The sequence below is a fragment of the Balaenoptera borealis genome (genome assembly GCF_965194805.1).
Source record: "Balaenoptera borealis genome assembly, chromosome: 11".
Lineage (NCBI taxonomy): Eukaryota > Metazoa > Chordata > Mammalia > Artiodactyla > Balaenopteridae > Balaenoptera > Balaenoptera borealis.
This window is the reverse complement of record NC_138868.1, coordinates 89,300,855-89,316,013: the sequence shown is the minus strand read 5'-3', so window position 1 is coordinate 89,316,013 and position 15,159 is coordinate 89,300,855. Positions and strand designations below refer to the sequence as shown.

At 43.0% G+C, this 15,159-nt stretch overlaps 2 protein-coding genes across 2 annotated transcripts; one reads left to right on the top strand and one right to left on the bottom strand.

Moving 5' to 3' along the window:
* Positions 1-9,646: 9,646 nt before the first annotated feature.
* Positions 9,647-13,166, bottom strand: CRYAB (crystallin alpha B). Its single transcript, XM_082343603.1, has 3 exons — positions 12,578-13,166; positions 11,326-11,448; positions 9,647-10,012 (listed from the first exon to the last, which is right to left on the bottom strand). The coding sequence occupies exons 1-3, from the start codon at positions 12,776-12,778 to the stop codon at positions 9,809-9,811; spliced, it is 528 nt and encodes a 175-aa protein (XP_082199729.1). The 5' UTR covers positions 12,779-13,166; the 3' UTR covers positions 9,647-9,808.
* Positions 13,167-13,783: 617 nt separating this feature from the next.
* HSPB2 (heat shock protein family B (small) member 2) lies at positions 13,784-15,075 on the top strand. The gene is made up of 2 exons (XM_082343649.1): positions 13,784-13,941; positions 14,435-15,075. The coding sequence occupies exons 1-2, from the start codon at positions 13,848-13,850 to the stop codon at positions 14,884-14,886; spliced, it is 546 nt and encodes a 181-aa protein (XP_082199775.1). The 5' UTR covers positions 13,784-13,847; the 3' UTR covers positions 14,887-15,075.
* The last annotated feature ends 84 nt before the right edge of the window (positions 15,076-15,159 follow it).

Below are 15,159 nucleotides of genomic sequence, written 5' to 3'. Positions count from 1 at the left end.
GACAGAATAGTATAATGAACTCCCATGTACCATTACCCACCTTCAACAATGGTTATAACCAATCTTATCTATCCTATCTACTTTCTCTATTTTTAAATTTTTCTCAGAAATTATATCATTTCATCTATAAATATTTCAGTTGATATCTAAAAAAGATAAGGACTGTCCATTTTTTACTCCCCCACAAAAGTCACCGAAGAAAACTTGATCAAACAAAACTGAGTTATTTATTAAGCCTTTAGCAAGGAAGAACCTCAACTTGACACAGTCTTGATAATGATTGAAAAGGGCGATGTTAGGGTAGGGTATTTTTAGGAATTTGGGATGACTCAGCTGGTTTAAGGTGGGTCTTTCACTGTGGGGAACTGGCAGCGATTGAAAAAAGGTTGTGAATAGTTTAGGGTTGGTGAACCCTGAGAGACAATAGTCTTAACATGGCTAAACATCAGTATTTTCCAATCTTTTTGGTCTCCTGTTTAAGATAACAATATAATATTTGGGAGATATCTCCCATATATTACCTTCCAAACCTTCATTATTTTATGTTACGGGTATAAATATGGAATTTATGTTATATATGATGTTAGGTACTGACAAAGTTTTTTTTTTTTCTGTATGGCTATCCATTTGTCCCCATATTAGTTATTAAAAAGACCATACTTTCTTCACTGCTCTTCAAAGCCATTTTTATTATAAATCAACTCTCTGTGTATAGTTAGAACTGTTTCTGGGCTCTCTTACATTCCATTGGCCTATTTGTCATTGTTTTTAATCCCATCTTAGCTACAATGGCTTAATTACCTCACTATCTTAATTATGATAATTGTATAAGTCTTAATATCCAGTAGATCAAATTATTTTACCTTGTTTTTCTTCAAGAGGGTCTTAGCTATTTTTGACCCTTTGCATTTCAATATAAATTTTAGGATCAACTTGTCAAGTTCCACAAAAAGATACTGTTAGGATATTGATGGAAATTGCATTGTATTGTCAGATCAACTTTAGAATTTGAGTTGTCTCTTATTAATACTAATAATTCATTGGTGTGTGTTCTTGCAATATAAATATTTTATAGGCACATGTTTTAAGTTTATATGTTATATATCTGTCCTATACCCTAGGTATCCAGCATATTTTTTTAACATCTTTATTGGAGTATAATTGCTTTACAATGGTGTGTTAGTTTCTACTTTATATCAAAGTGAATCAGCTATACATACACATATATCCCCATATCTCCTCCCTCTTGCGTCTCCCTCCCACCCTCCCTATCCCACCCCTCTAGATGGTCACAAAGCACCGAGCTGATCTCCCTGTGCTATGCTGCTGCTTCCCACTAGCTATCTATTTTACATTTGGTAGTGTATATATGTCCATGCCACTCTCTCACTTCAGCCCAGCTTACCCTTCCCACTCCCCATGTCCTCAAGTCCATTCTCTACATCTGCATCTTTATTCCTGTCCTGCCCCTAGGTTCTTCAGAACCTTTTTTTTTTTTTTAGATTCCATATATATGTGTTAGCATACAGTATTTGTTTTTCTCCTTCTGACTTACTTTACTCTGTATGACAGACTCTATGTCCATCCACCTCCCTACAAGTAACTCAATTTCGTTTCTTTTTATGGCTGAGTAATATTCCATTGTATATATGGGCCACATCTTTATCCATTCATCTGTCGATGGACACTTAGGTTACTTCCATGTCCTGGCTATTGTAAATAGAGCTGCAGTGAACGTTGTGGTACATGACTCTTTTTGAATTACAGTTTTCTCAGGCTATATGCCCAGTAGTGGGATTGCTGGGTCGTATGGTAGTTCTATTTTTAGTTTTTTAAGGAACCTCCATACTGTTCTCCATAGTGGCTGTATCAATTTACATTCCCACCAACAGTGCAAGACTGTTCCCTTTTCTCCACACCCTCTCCAGCATTTCTTGTTTGTAGATTTTTTGATGATGGCCATTCTGACTGGTATGAGGTGATACATCATTGTAGTTTTGATTTGCATTTCTCTAATGATTAGTGATGTCGAGCATCCTTTCATGTGTTTGTTGGCAATCTGTATATCTTCTTTGGAGAAATGTCTATTTAGGTCTTCTGCCCATTTTTGGAGTGGGTTGTTTTTTTTTTTTTTTATTGAGCTGCATGAGCTACTTGTAAATTTTGGAGATTAATCCTTTGTCAGTTGCTTCATTTGCAAATATTTTCTCCCATTCTGAGGGTTGTCTTTTCGTGTTGTTTATGGTTTCCTTTGCTGTGCAAAAGCTTTTAAGTTTCATTAGGTCCCATTTGTTTTTTGTTTTTTTTAATTTCCATTTCTCTAGGAGCTGGGTCAAAAAGGATCTTGCTGTGATGTATGTCATAGAGTGTTCTGCCTATGTTTTCCTCTAAGAGTTTTATAGTGCCTGGCCTTACATTTAGGTCTTTAATCCATTTTGAGTTTCTTTTTGTGTATGGTGTTAGGGAGTGTTCTAATTTCATACTTTTACATGTAGCTGTCCAGTTTTCCCAACACCACTTATTGAAGAGGCTGTCTTTTCTCCATTGTATATTCTTGCCTCCTTTATCAAAGATAAGGTGACCATATGTGCATGGGTTTATCTCTGGGCTTTCTATCCTGTTCCATTGATCTATATTTCTGTTTGTGTGCCAGTATCATACTGTCTTGATTACTGTAGCTTTGTAGTATAGTCTGAAGTCCGGGAGCCTGATTCAGCATATCTTTTATTGTGATAAAATATACATAACATAAAATGTACCATTTTGGGACTCTCCTAGTGGTGCAGTGGTTAAGAATCCGCCTGCCAATGCAGGGGACACGGGTTCAAGCTCTGGCCCAGGAAGATCCCACATGCCATGGAGCAGCTAAGCCCGCGAGCCACAACTGCTGAGCCTGCGTACCACAACTGCTGAAGCCCGCACACCTAGAGCCCATGCTCCGCAACGAGAGAAGCCACCACAATGAGAGGCCCACACACCGTAACAAAGAGTAGCCCCAGCTCGCTGCAACTAGAGAAAGCCCACCTGCAGCAATGAAGACCCAATGCAGCCAAAAACAAATTAATTAATTAATTAATTTTAAAAAATGGTTTAACTGTTTTTAAGTATACAATTCAGTGGCATTAAATACATTCACAATGTTGTGCAACCATCACCACTATCCGTTTCCAGAACTTTTTCATCATCACAAACTGATACTCTGTACCAATTAAGCAATAATTCCTCATTCCCCTCTTTTGTCCCTGGTAACCTCTACTCTATTTTCTGTCTCTATGAATTTGCCTATTATAAGTACCTCATATAAGTGGAATAATACAATATTTTTCTTTTTGTCTCTAGCTTATTTCACTCAGCATGTTTTCAAGGTTCATCCATGTTACAGCATGTATCCTTTTTAAGACTAAGTCATACTCCATTGTATGTATAATACCACATTTTGCTTCTCTATTCATTTGTTAATAGACACTTGGGTTGTTTTCACCTTTTGGCTAGTGTGAATAATGCTGCTATGAACACTGGTGCACAAATATTTGTTTGAATCCCTGCCTTCAATTCTTTTGGGTATATACCCAGAAGTGGAATTGCCAGATCATATGGTAATTCTGTTTAACAGTTTGGAAATGCCAGTTTTCCATAATGGCTGCACTTTTTTACATTCCTACCAGTAATGCACAAGGGTTCCAATTTCTCCACATCTTTACCAACACTTATTTTCTGGTATTTTGTTTGTTTGTTTTCATTTTATAATAGCCATCCTAGTGGGTGTAAAAAGCTATCCTGCTGTGGTTTTGATTTGTATTTTCCTAATGGCTAGTGATCTTGAGCATCTTTTCATGTGCTTATCAGTTATTTGTATGTTGTCTTTGGAGAAATGTTTATTCAAGTCCTTTGCTCATTTTTGAATTGTGTTGTTTGCCTTTTTGTTGTTGAGTTGTAGGTGTTCTTTATATATCTTTATATATTCTGGATACTAATCCCTAATCAGATACTATATGATTGGCAAATATTTTCTCTCATTCTGTAGGTTGTCCTTTCACTCTCTTGATAGTGTCCTTTGATGCACAAAAGTTTTCAGTTTTGATGAAGTCCAATTTATTTATTTTTTCTTTTATTGCCTAAACTTCTGGTGTCATATCCAATAAATCATTGCTAAAATCAATGTCATGAAGCTTTGTCTCTTTGTTTTCTTCTTTTAGCTCTTATGATTAGGTGTTTGATCTTTTTTGAGTTAATTTTTGTATATTATATAAGGTAAGGGTCTAATTTCATTCTTTTGCATGTGGATATCCAGTTTTCCCAGCACCATGTGTTGAAAAGACTGTCCTTTCCCCATTGAATGGTCTTGGTGCATTTGTCAATAATCATTTGACTATATATGCAAGAGATTATTTCTGGGCTCTCTATTCTATTCCTTGGTCTATGTCTGCCTTTATGCCAGTACCACACTTTTTTGATTATTGTACTTTTGTAATAAGTTCTGAAATCAGGAAGTGTGAATCTCCCAAATTTTTTCCTTTTTCAAGATGGTTTTGGCTAATTCAGGGTCCTTTGAGATTCCTTGTGAATTTTAGGGTGGAATTTTCTATCTCTGCAAAAAATATTATTGGAATTTTGATAAGAATTGCTTTGAATCTGTAGATCACTTTAGCTAGTATTGATATCTTAACAATATTAAGTTTTCCAATCCGTGAACATAGATGTCTTTCCATTTATGTCTTCTTTAATTTATTTTAGCAATGTCTTATAGTTTTTAGTGTACAAGTTTTTTGCCTCCTTAGTCGAGGTTATTCCTCGACTATTCCTTGAATATTTTATTCTTCTTGATGCTATTGTAAATGGAATTGTTTTCTTAATTTCCTTTTTGGATTATTCATTGTTAGTGTATAGAAATGCAACTAATTTTTGTGTGTTGGTTTTATATCCTGCAATGTTGCTGAACTTGTTCATTAGTTCTAATTTATTTTTTTGGCGAAATCTTTAGGGTTTTCTATATGTAAGATCATGTCTTTTGTAAGTAGAAATAGTTTTACTTGTTTCTGTCCAACTTGGATGCTTTTCTTTTTCTTGCCTAATTGCTCTGGCTAGAACTTGCAATAATATATTGAATAGAAGTGGTAAAAGTGGACATCCCTGTCTTGATCCTAGTCTTAGAGGAAAGGCTTTCAATCTTCACCATTGAGTATGATGTTAGCTGTGGGTTTTTCATATATGGTTGAGGTAATTTCCTGATACCTACAACTGAGTTCATAATCTTCAGTCTCAAATTTGTCCATCTTATATATTTCATATCTTGGTGAATTCCATAGTTTTCTTTTATGTGTCTTAACCACTCTTTCATATTTTTAATATTACATATTGCATAATAAATTCACACAGTTGTCAAAAACAGAAAGCAAGGAATTATTTTGAATCCCCCTTTCTCATCCTTCCCATTAAAACAGATACCAAGCCCTATAAATTCTATCTCCACATTATGTCTTGATTATGTCCCTCTTTTTTACATCTCTATCGCCTTTGCCATATTCCACTTTCCCATTATTTCTCACTCTTACCCTTTTGGTTGATGTCTCTATTTTCCATTTTGGTCTCTATTTATCAATCTCTATATTGCTCCCAGATTAAGTCTAAAAATGCAGAGTGGATCATGCTACTCACTTGGTTAAAATCTTTCACTGGCTTTTATAGCCTTCAAAATAAATTTCAAACTCCTTAGCAGAGTTTTCTCTACTTTCTGACTCTTATTCCTCATCTCCCACATTCCCTCTCATATATCTAGTGCTCCAACCAAACATAAATATCAATACCTGCCTGGGCACTTCATGCTGTTCCCCCTTCTAGATGCATTTTCTTCCCTCTTAACCTTGCTAAGTCCTATAAACCATTAAGAATTCAGTCAGACACCCACTAGGATGGCTATAACCAAAAAGATAAATAATTATAACTGTTGGTGAGGATATTGAGAGGTTGGAACCCTCATACACTGCTGGTGGGAATTTTAAATGGGCAGCTGGGCTTCCCTGGTGGCGCAGTGGTTAAGAATCTGCCTGCCAATGCAAGGGACATTGGCTTGAGCCCTGGTCCGGGAAGATCCCACATGCTGCGGAGCAGCTGAGCCCATACGCCACAGTTACTGAGCTTGTGCTCTAGAGCCCACGAGCCACAACTACTGAAGCCTGCATGCCTAGAGCCCGTGCTCTGCAACAAGAGAAGCCACCGCAGTGAAGCCTGGGCACCGCAACCAAGAGTGGCCCCCGCTGGCCACAACTAGAGAAGGCCCGCGCACAGCAACAAAGATCCAACACAGCCAAAAATAAATAAAAATAAAATAAATTAATTTTTTTAAAAAATGGGCAGCTGCCTTGGAAAATAGTCTGACAGTACCTCAAAAGGCTAGATGGAAAGTTACCGTATAATCCAGCAATTCCACTCCTAGATATATACTCAAGAGAAATGAAAACATATGTCCACACAAAAACTAGTACATAAATGTTCATAGCAGCATTATTCATAATAGACAAAAAGTGGAAGTAACTCAAATGTCCATCAATTGATGAATGGGTAAATAAAATGCAGTAGATCCATGTAAAGAAATATTATTTGGCAGTAGAAAGGAGTGAAGTACTGATACGTGCAACCCTATGGAGGATACTTTAAAACATTCTGCTAAGTGAAAGAAGCTAGTCACATAGGGCCACGTATTGTATGAAATGTCCACTTATATGAAATGTCCAAAATAGGCAAATACATAGAGAAAGAATGTAGACTAGAGGTTGCCTAGGGCTGGGCTTCCCTGGTGGCGCAGTGGTTGAGAATCTGCCTGCCAATGCAGGGGACACGGGTTCGAGCCCTGGTCTGGGAAGATCCCACATGCCGCGGAGCAACTGGGCCTGTGAGCCACAACTACTGAGCCTGCGCGTCTGGAGCCTGTGCTCCGCAACAAGAGAGGCCGCGATAGTGAGAGGCGTGTGCACCGCGATGAAGAGTGGCCCCCGCTTGCCACAACTGGAGAAAGCCCTTGCACAGAAACGAAGGCCCAACACAGCCATAAATAAATAAATAAATAAATAAATAAATAAAAAAGATTATGTCTGCTTGAGAAATCTGGTAATTCACTAAAATGATTAAAGCTGACACATGGTTTCCAGGGCATTCTTCAGTTTTTTACACTACTTAATTCAGCCTCAATCAGTTAAGGTGTTTTTGCATACCAGTAACATAAAACCCTCATCAAAAAAGAGTATACAAAAACAAGATGTAATAAGACATTCTGAAGTAAGGAAGCTCTAAAGTTGACCAGTTAAGCAGTTCAATGACCCATCAAGGTCTCGGAGTCTTACCATCTTCTTGCTCAGCCATCATCAGTATATCATGGATGCTCCCTCATGGTTTCAAGATGCCTACAGCAATCTGAGTATCACATTCTCATGCTCCAACATGCAGAGGAAGAAAAAAAATCAGTCTCTCTCTCTGTCTCTGTCTCTCTCTTCCTCGCTGTCTCTCTCCCTCTCCCTCTTCCCTCCCTCCCTCTCTCTTTTTTGGCAAGTCTTTTTAAAGGTAAAAAGCTTTTCTAGAAGCATCTATAGCGAATTTCCCTCCTGTCTCATTGATCATAATTGGGTTGTAGCCCTTTCAAGACTAATCCCTACAGGATTCCCTACAGGAAGGAAGGGAATTTCCATGATTGATTTAGACCAACTCTGACTGGAGCTTGGGGGAATGCTTCACTTTCCTGAAGCACATGGCTAGGAAGAATATGGTGGATACCTAAACCAATCTGGGGTGCTGTTGGCAAGACTGAAGGTGGTAAATAGGTTACTTAGGCAGCCAACAATGTCTGCTACACAGCCATAAAAATTGGCTCTAAATTTAGAGAAATCTGACTTGTGGCTAGATCACAGCATTTCAGACTATTAGGAAGTTGTTTTTTAAGAGAAAACATTTTAAACCTGTATAGATTTGCAATGTATATTGTCCTAGCTCCACACCCCTGCAACATAAAAACTTTCAACAATTGTTTCTCGTGTCATATTTTAAAAGCATGGCCAATCCCCAAACTGTAGGCTTTGTGAAGGTAAGAGTCCTTGTTAGAAATCAGAAATCAGCTGGAAGAGGGTGCAGAAAAAATAAGAGTTGCCTCTAAACATTTATACCAGGGCTATTTTTCATTAATTGAATCAGAAGTTTGTCTAGACTCACAAAAGTGAAATAGAGGTGTTTCTGTAGAGCAGTATGTCTTTGTTTAAGCTAAATAATATAATCACTTATTGATCTGTTGTTATTCACTGTAATTCTTAAACCTTTTAAAGACAAATACCATATGATATGACTTATATGTGGAGTCTAAAATATGACACACCAATAAATAAATAAATAAATAAATAAATAAATAAATAAATAAAAGGGACTTTCCTGGTGGTCCAGTGGTTAAGACTCCATGCTTCCAATGCAGGGGGTGCAGGTTTGATCCCTGGTAGGGGAACTAAGATCCTACATGCCGCGTGGTGCGGCCAAAAAAAAAAAAAAAAAACTAAAATATGACACAAATGAACATACCTACGAAACAGAAACAGACTCACAGACATAGAGAACAGACTTGTGGTTGCCTATGGTGGGGGGATGGGGGAGGAAAGGATTGGGAGTTTGGGATTAGCAGATACAAACTATTATATATAGGATGGATAAACAACAAGGTTCTACCATATAGCACAGGGAACTATATTCAATATCCTGTGATGAACCATAATGGAAAAGAATATGAAAATATATATGTACATGTGGATAACTGAGTCACTTTGCTGAAGAGCAGAAATTAACACAACATTGTATAATAAATCAACTATACTTCAATAAAATTTAAAAAATAAAAAAAATAAGGGACTTCCCTGGTGGTCCAGTGGGTAAAAATCCACACTCCCAATGCAGGGGGCCCAGGTTCCGATCCCAGTTGGGGAACTAGATCCCACATGCATGCCACAACTAAGAGCCCACATGTTGCAACTAAAGATCCCACGTGCCACAACTAAGACCCAGAGTGGCTTAAATAAATAAATATTTAAAAATAAATAAAAAACAAAAGTTAACCTTTTTAAATTGTGGGTCAATGGATTGTATATTTCCCAGTCTAAGTTTTAATAGGTGTTTACTGGCTAATTAAGGGACTACACCTGAGAGGCTTGTTTGGTGATAATCACCAGTCCTATTGTGATAATCACCTGTCCACCTTGTGAATCAGCTGAAGGCAATGCTTATCAGTAGCAAAATGTCAAAGTTGAGGACACCATCTCCTCCCTGGTGACATGATTAATTTCAGAGACGCACTAAGGCCTTTTATGCATTGTCATCCAGACCTCATTCAGATTTGTTATTGGACCTGAGGGCCAAAATCAAAGAGGGAGGAGAGGAACTAATATTCCTTGAACTCTGCTAAGGGCTTTACCTACTTCTTCTCCTTAATTTACTCCTTACAACTAGTGTACAAATCAGTACCCCATGTTATAAATGGAAGACCTAAAGACCATAAAGCTTAAGTGACTTGCTAAATTTATCCCATGAGTAAACGCTGGAAACAGTCATTCTGACTCTAATATCCCTGGAGTCCCCTAAATCATATGTGATAATTATTACAAAATATTCAAACACAAGACAGTTATCTGTTGCTGAATGATATTTATTAGCTTAATAATTTGGGCCTGCCAAATTTGGGCCTGCTTATTATTAGCATTAATAAGCTTCAGCACTAGTCACAAGATTTTCATTTACTGGTGGGGAAATTTTCTTGTTTTAAAAAATGCAGTTAGAGAAAGGGCAGCTACTTCTTGGGGGCTGCAGTGACAGCAGGTTTCTCTTCACGGGTGATGGGAATGGTGCGCTCAGGGCCGGAGGCCTGTTTCCTTGGTCCATTCACAGTGAGGATGCCATCAGATGACAGGGATGAAGTAATGGTGAGAGGGTCCACATCAGCTGGGATCCGGTATTTGCGGTGGAACTCCCGGGAGATGAAGCCATGTTCATCCTAATCCAAGAGAATAAGGAAAGAGGTAGAGAGATAAGAACAGGAAATAGCATCACTTGCCTAGAACTCAGACATCCTCCTTCCCCTTAGGTGTGGCCAAATGCATGGCAACATGAGAGAAAGCTAAATAGCTGTTCTGTTTGGGGTTAAGATGAAATTGCCTAGGTGGCCACTCCTACCAATGAGAGTCTGAGAAGTTTGAACAGCCAAAATTTCATAGCTCTCTAAACCCTCAAGCATGGACATGTTCAGGGGTATTTCCCAGAGGTTTAGATCAATGTTTTTTGGGCCTACAGGATTTGGAATATCATCTGGCTTTGAAGATTTGAGTCCCTGAGGAAACCCAGAAATTGTCCTGACTCTTCAGGAATGTTCCAGAAGTTTCCAGACCAATAGACCTAATAATAACAGCAACAACAATAAAGACTCCCTCCAGGGAGGCTCTGATCTAAAGTTGAATCATACAAGCAAAACTGAAACAGCTTGAGGACCTCACACTATACTGTTTGATGCACAAGTTTCTGAGTTGGGAATTCCCTGGTGGTCCAGTGGTAAGGACTCCGAGCTTTCACTGCCTTCGGTAGGAAGCAAACTCATTGAAAAACTCTCCCAGAAAGTAACGAAAAGCTATTCCATTCTTTAGAATTTGGCTGAAGAATTCTGACCGTAACCTTTACACCTGCTGAATCTCAAGCATTTATCCAGACAGGCTCTCAACTGATTTCCACATGGGTCTAGGGTATTAGGAGCTGAGTAGAGCTCTGAAGCTTAGGCAAAGCAAGTAGTTCAGCATTAAGATGGGCTAAAGAGAGTGAATTCCAAAACATCTGAAAGAAAAGTCTCAAATTCAAGGGCCTTACGAGTGCATGCAGTTAATGTAATTATATAAAGCAATCAGATGTCTAGCAACCACTACTTATAAATCAGTGGTCTTCAGCCTTGACTAACTGTACATTAGAATCCCCTAGGGAGCTTTGAAAAATCCTGATTTAACTGACCTGGGATATGCCTGAGCATTGGGATTTTTTTTTTTAAATTCCCTTGGCAATTCTAATGTGGTCAAGGTTGAGAACCACAGGCTTAAACGGGAAGTTAACATCACATCTATCCCATCTGAGGCAATCAAATCAAAACAAACAACAAAGATCACTTCTCTGGCCAAAACAACAACAACAATAATAGCAACAGGTTTATCCCTGTTCTTGACTCTTATGGCTTAGGACTGGAATGCTGCCAGCCTCAGGGGCTGATGGCAGTCTCTGGCATATAGTATGTACTGGATGAATGAGCAGAAGAGAAAGCCAGCTACGTACCTGGCGCTCTTCATGTTTGCCATGCACCTCAATCACATCTCCCAGCACCTTGACCTTGAGTTCCTCTGGGGAGAAGTGCTTCACATCCAGGTTGACAGAGAATCTGTCCCTCTCCAGACGCATCTGGAAATAGCAAGGTGGGGGAGGGGAAGACAGTAAGATAGTAGGAATATGAACAACACTAGTACAGTCTCATTCTGCAGACTTGCTTTCTTTCCAGGTAGTTTATCCTCCTCTTTTTAGCTAAAAATCCCTTTTTGAATAAGCATGACTCTCTAGTTCACGGGTGCCACTACAGTGGTAGCCAAGGCACACCATTTGGTCATCAGGCCAAACTTTATTTACAGGGACAGGGAAGAAGACAGGCCACCCAGGGGACAAATCACAAGGATGGGTCTGGGCATGGCTTCTGCTGCTTCTCTGACCCAATGTCTGGCCTTGTCATTTGTCTATGAGACAAAGGCCCCTTCTTCTTACTCAGGTCTCTGCCAAGTTTTCCACCCACTCAATCTGGAATGTTCTGCTGGCTCTGATTGTCCTTCCAAAGCCCTTGCCCACTCGGCTCCTGTTTACTCACTCTTGAATATTTTTAAACCAGAGTGTTATCTGTGACAGCTTCTGTCAATCTTATCTGTTTGCCCCATTCTCCTACCCTCTCAGGACAAGTGGAGGGGGGTCCCTAAACTTGACCTACCTTCTATCCTCATTAGGCTTGGACCCAGGCCAGTGCCCTGTCATAGCCCTGAGAAACCCAGAAAATCATAGAAGAGGGAATAGAAAGGAAGAAAATAGTGGCTGCTGTCTCCAGCTCCATGCTGCGGGGATGAAAAGCTCAGGATGAGGTAGGACTGTCTCCTGGCTCTTGAACTTGAGATGATAGTATTTGTCAGGAGTGTGAGGTATTAGAAGAGGTGAGCAAAGGGGTATGAAGGCAGCTCTTTCCCTGTAGATCATTATGAACCAAACCAGAAAGGGCCATCCTACTTAGAAGATGGGACAGAGAATGATCTTCGTAACACATGGAAAAAATGTAATAAATAGGATACAGAGGTGCATCGAATACAAACAGGTGACTGGGGAAGAGAGGAACTAGGGACCTCATCTTTCTTCACTGCAGGACATACAAGAGCCTAAGACACTTGGGACCCTTAGACCTAGTCAGATTTAGGCCAGGAGGAAAAGGACAGTGGATGGTGACGCTTCCAGGAGGCTCCAGAATGAACTCACCTGTCCTGGCAGAGGGGAGACTTACCTCTGAGAGCCCAGTGTCAATCCAGCTGGGTGCCCGCAGAAATGAAGGCAGCCGAAGGTAGAAGGGGCTCAGGGAAGTAGAAGCTGGGAAGAGATCAGACTCCAGCAGGTGCTCACCAAAGAACTGGTCAAAGAGGCGGCTGGGAGAGTGAAGAGGAAAGAAGGAGCGGCGGATCCAAGGGTGGTGGATGGCGATGTCCATGGTGGCTAGGTGAGTGTGGAGACTCAGCTGGCTGGTCAGCTCCTTCAGCCGCAGCTACAGCCAGCCCCTTATATATGCAGTCTTCTGAAGCTTCTGGAATGATGATGTCAGGGGTTTTATTATGCCAGCTCACTGCCCGTTCATGGAGACTTGTGATTGGGGATTTGGCAGTTTGACACATACCCAGTACTCACTGAGCTAAGAAAAGAGAAATACAAACACGTCTGAGCTGGCCAGTGACTTGTCCTGGTCTTGTTTTACTCGCTTTCTGTCCGCATCCCATGGCACCCACCCCCACCCCCTTCTCTGGAGTTGGGACTGAGGCAGGAATCCCAGGCAGGTGGGCAGTGGGCCCCTCCTCCTCCTCTCCAGCCTAGCATGCCAAGGGAATGTGGCCAGAGACTATCTTGGGCCAGGGAAGGAACTGGAATCTTCCTAGGCTGGGCCCCAGGATGTTAACTCTTTGTGGGTCCCTGAAGGAGAGTAGTAATCACCAACATGTCAACGGCAGGTTTCCACGTGGTGCCCGGGGTCGCCCTGGGTTCAGAGAGGACCCTGACCTTAATCTAGGCAGGAAGGCCCCTCACCCTGCCCCAGAGAAAGGGGAGAAAGTTGTTTGCGTCGTTCGCTTTACAGGCCTGGCAGAACAGTAAATCCAGGCGAGCTTGATGAAGCAGAGCGCCGGCTGCCTGCCACTGAGGAGGAGAAGAGGGGCGTGGAAAACGTGCAAACTCTTTGGGAGGGTCTCAGCGTGGTCTCTCCGGGGCCTCCGGCACCAGCCTCCCCTCCCCAGCTCGCTCCGCAGCCAGGACCCCCAGCTGTCCTCCCCGCGGGGCCCCCCGTGACAGCTGAAGGGCGTGCAGCGGAGGGGACGGGGGTCCAGGCGGCGCAGGCCACACACGCGACGCGGGCGCTGCCCGCCCCTCCCTCACCGGGCTCGGCACTATTTTGGGTGGTGTAGACCCCGCCCCCACCTTCGAGTGCGCCCGGGCTCTGCGGCAGCTGGAGGGGTGCCGCTGCGCCAGCTGGGGCCGCACCTCGAGCCGGGGCCGCCGGCGGGTCTGCAGCCATGTCGGGCCGCTCGGTGCCACATGCCCACCCGGCCACCGCCGAGTACGAGTTTGCCAACCCGAGCCGCCTGGGCGAGCAGCGCTTCGGGGAAGGTATGGCACGGACGCCACTCCCTTGCCTCCCACCCCCACCTGCTGAAATTCTGGGCTGACCTCCCAATGATACTGGCCTCCACCCCACTCCGGGCTTAACTGAACTCCTGGGGTGAGCCGTCTCCCACCCCAGACTCCCCCCTCGTCCCCCTCCGGGCAGGGCTCGCTCCCCTTCCTACTGACCTCGGTGCGGACTGCTGCCCACTGTGCTCTGATACCTGCCCCTGCTCCCCTCGGGATGCCTCCCCGCTAACCACCCAGACCCGGTTTGGTTTGCTCTTCCTCATCCCAACTCATTCCCTTTCTCAGTCTCCTCTCGCCAGCTGCCTCATTCCAGCCACTGGGACCCCTCCATTCCCCTTCCCTGCTTCTCCTGACTCCCCTCCAGCTCTCCCTAGGCCTCCCCTCCTGATCTGCTCTCATGTCGCCCGCCCTCCTTCCCACCCCATCCTCCCTCATCCTGCCTCTTGCCTTCTCTCTCTCTGCCCCTCAGGCCTCCTGCCAGAAGAGATCCTGACCCCCACCCTCTACCATGGCTACTATGTCCGGCCCCGGGCCGCCCAAGCTGGGGAGGGCAGCAGGGCAGGGGCCTCTGAGCTTCGGCTCAGTGAGGGCAAGTTCCAGGCGTTTCTGGATGTGAGCCACTTTACCCCCGATGAGGTAACCGTGAGGACTGTGGACAACCTACTGGAGGTGTCTGCCCGGCACCCCCAACGCCTGGACCGCCACGGCTTCGTGTCCAGAGAGTTCTGCCGAACCTACGTCCTGCCTGCTGATGTTGACCCCTGGCGGGTCCGCGCTGCTCTCACCCATGATGGCATCCTCAACCTGGAGGCGCCTCGGGGTGGCCGACATTTGGACACAGAGGTCAATGAGGTCTACATCTCCCTGCTCCCTGCACCTCCTGATCCAGAGGAAGAGGAGGCAGCCAGTGCTGAGCCCTGAGTGCCGCAGACCCAGCAGCCTTTCTAGCTCCCGCGGTGGTAGGACTGGCTGCTCACCACCCCAGAGGCAGCAGCATCCTTGGGGGAAGGGAAAAGCGCATGGTCACAATGTATGGTTTGGTCCCTTGGGACGTGTCATAGTGTTTTCATTTAGTTTTGGGTGGAGCTGAATAAACCCAAATCTCAGGGCCTTGTTTGTGCTGCTCCCTATTCTGTGGCCTGGAGGATGGGATGGGCAGGGAGGGAGACAAAAAGGACAGCTAGACAAAAAGGT

What these genes read in the sequence shown, in the direction of transcription:
- HSPB2 (XM_082343649.1), top strand. Translation starts at nt 13,848, where the DNA reads ATGTCGGGCCGCTCGGTGCCACATGCCCACCCGGCCACCGCCGAGTAC. An exon ending in CGAGCAGCGCTTCGGGGAAG is followed by an intron (nt 13,942 to 14,434) that starts GTATGGCACGGA and finishes TCTGCCCCTCAG; the next exon opens with GCCTCCTGCCAGAAGAGATC.
- CRYAB (XM_082343603.1), bottom strand. Translation starts at nt 12,778, where the DNA reads ATGGACATCGCCATCCACCACCCTTGGATCCGCCGCTCCTTCTTTCCT. An exon ending in TTGACACTGGGCTCTCAGAG is followed by an intron (nt 11,449 to 12,577) that starts GTAAGTCTCCCC and finishes TGCTATTTCCAG; the next exon opens with ATGCGTCTGGAGAGGGACAG. An exon ending in GCAAACATGAAGAGCGCCAG is followed by an intron (nt 10,013 to 11,325) that starts GTACGTAGCTGG and finishes CTCTTGGATTAG; the next exon opens with GATGAACATGGCTTCATCTC.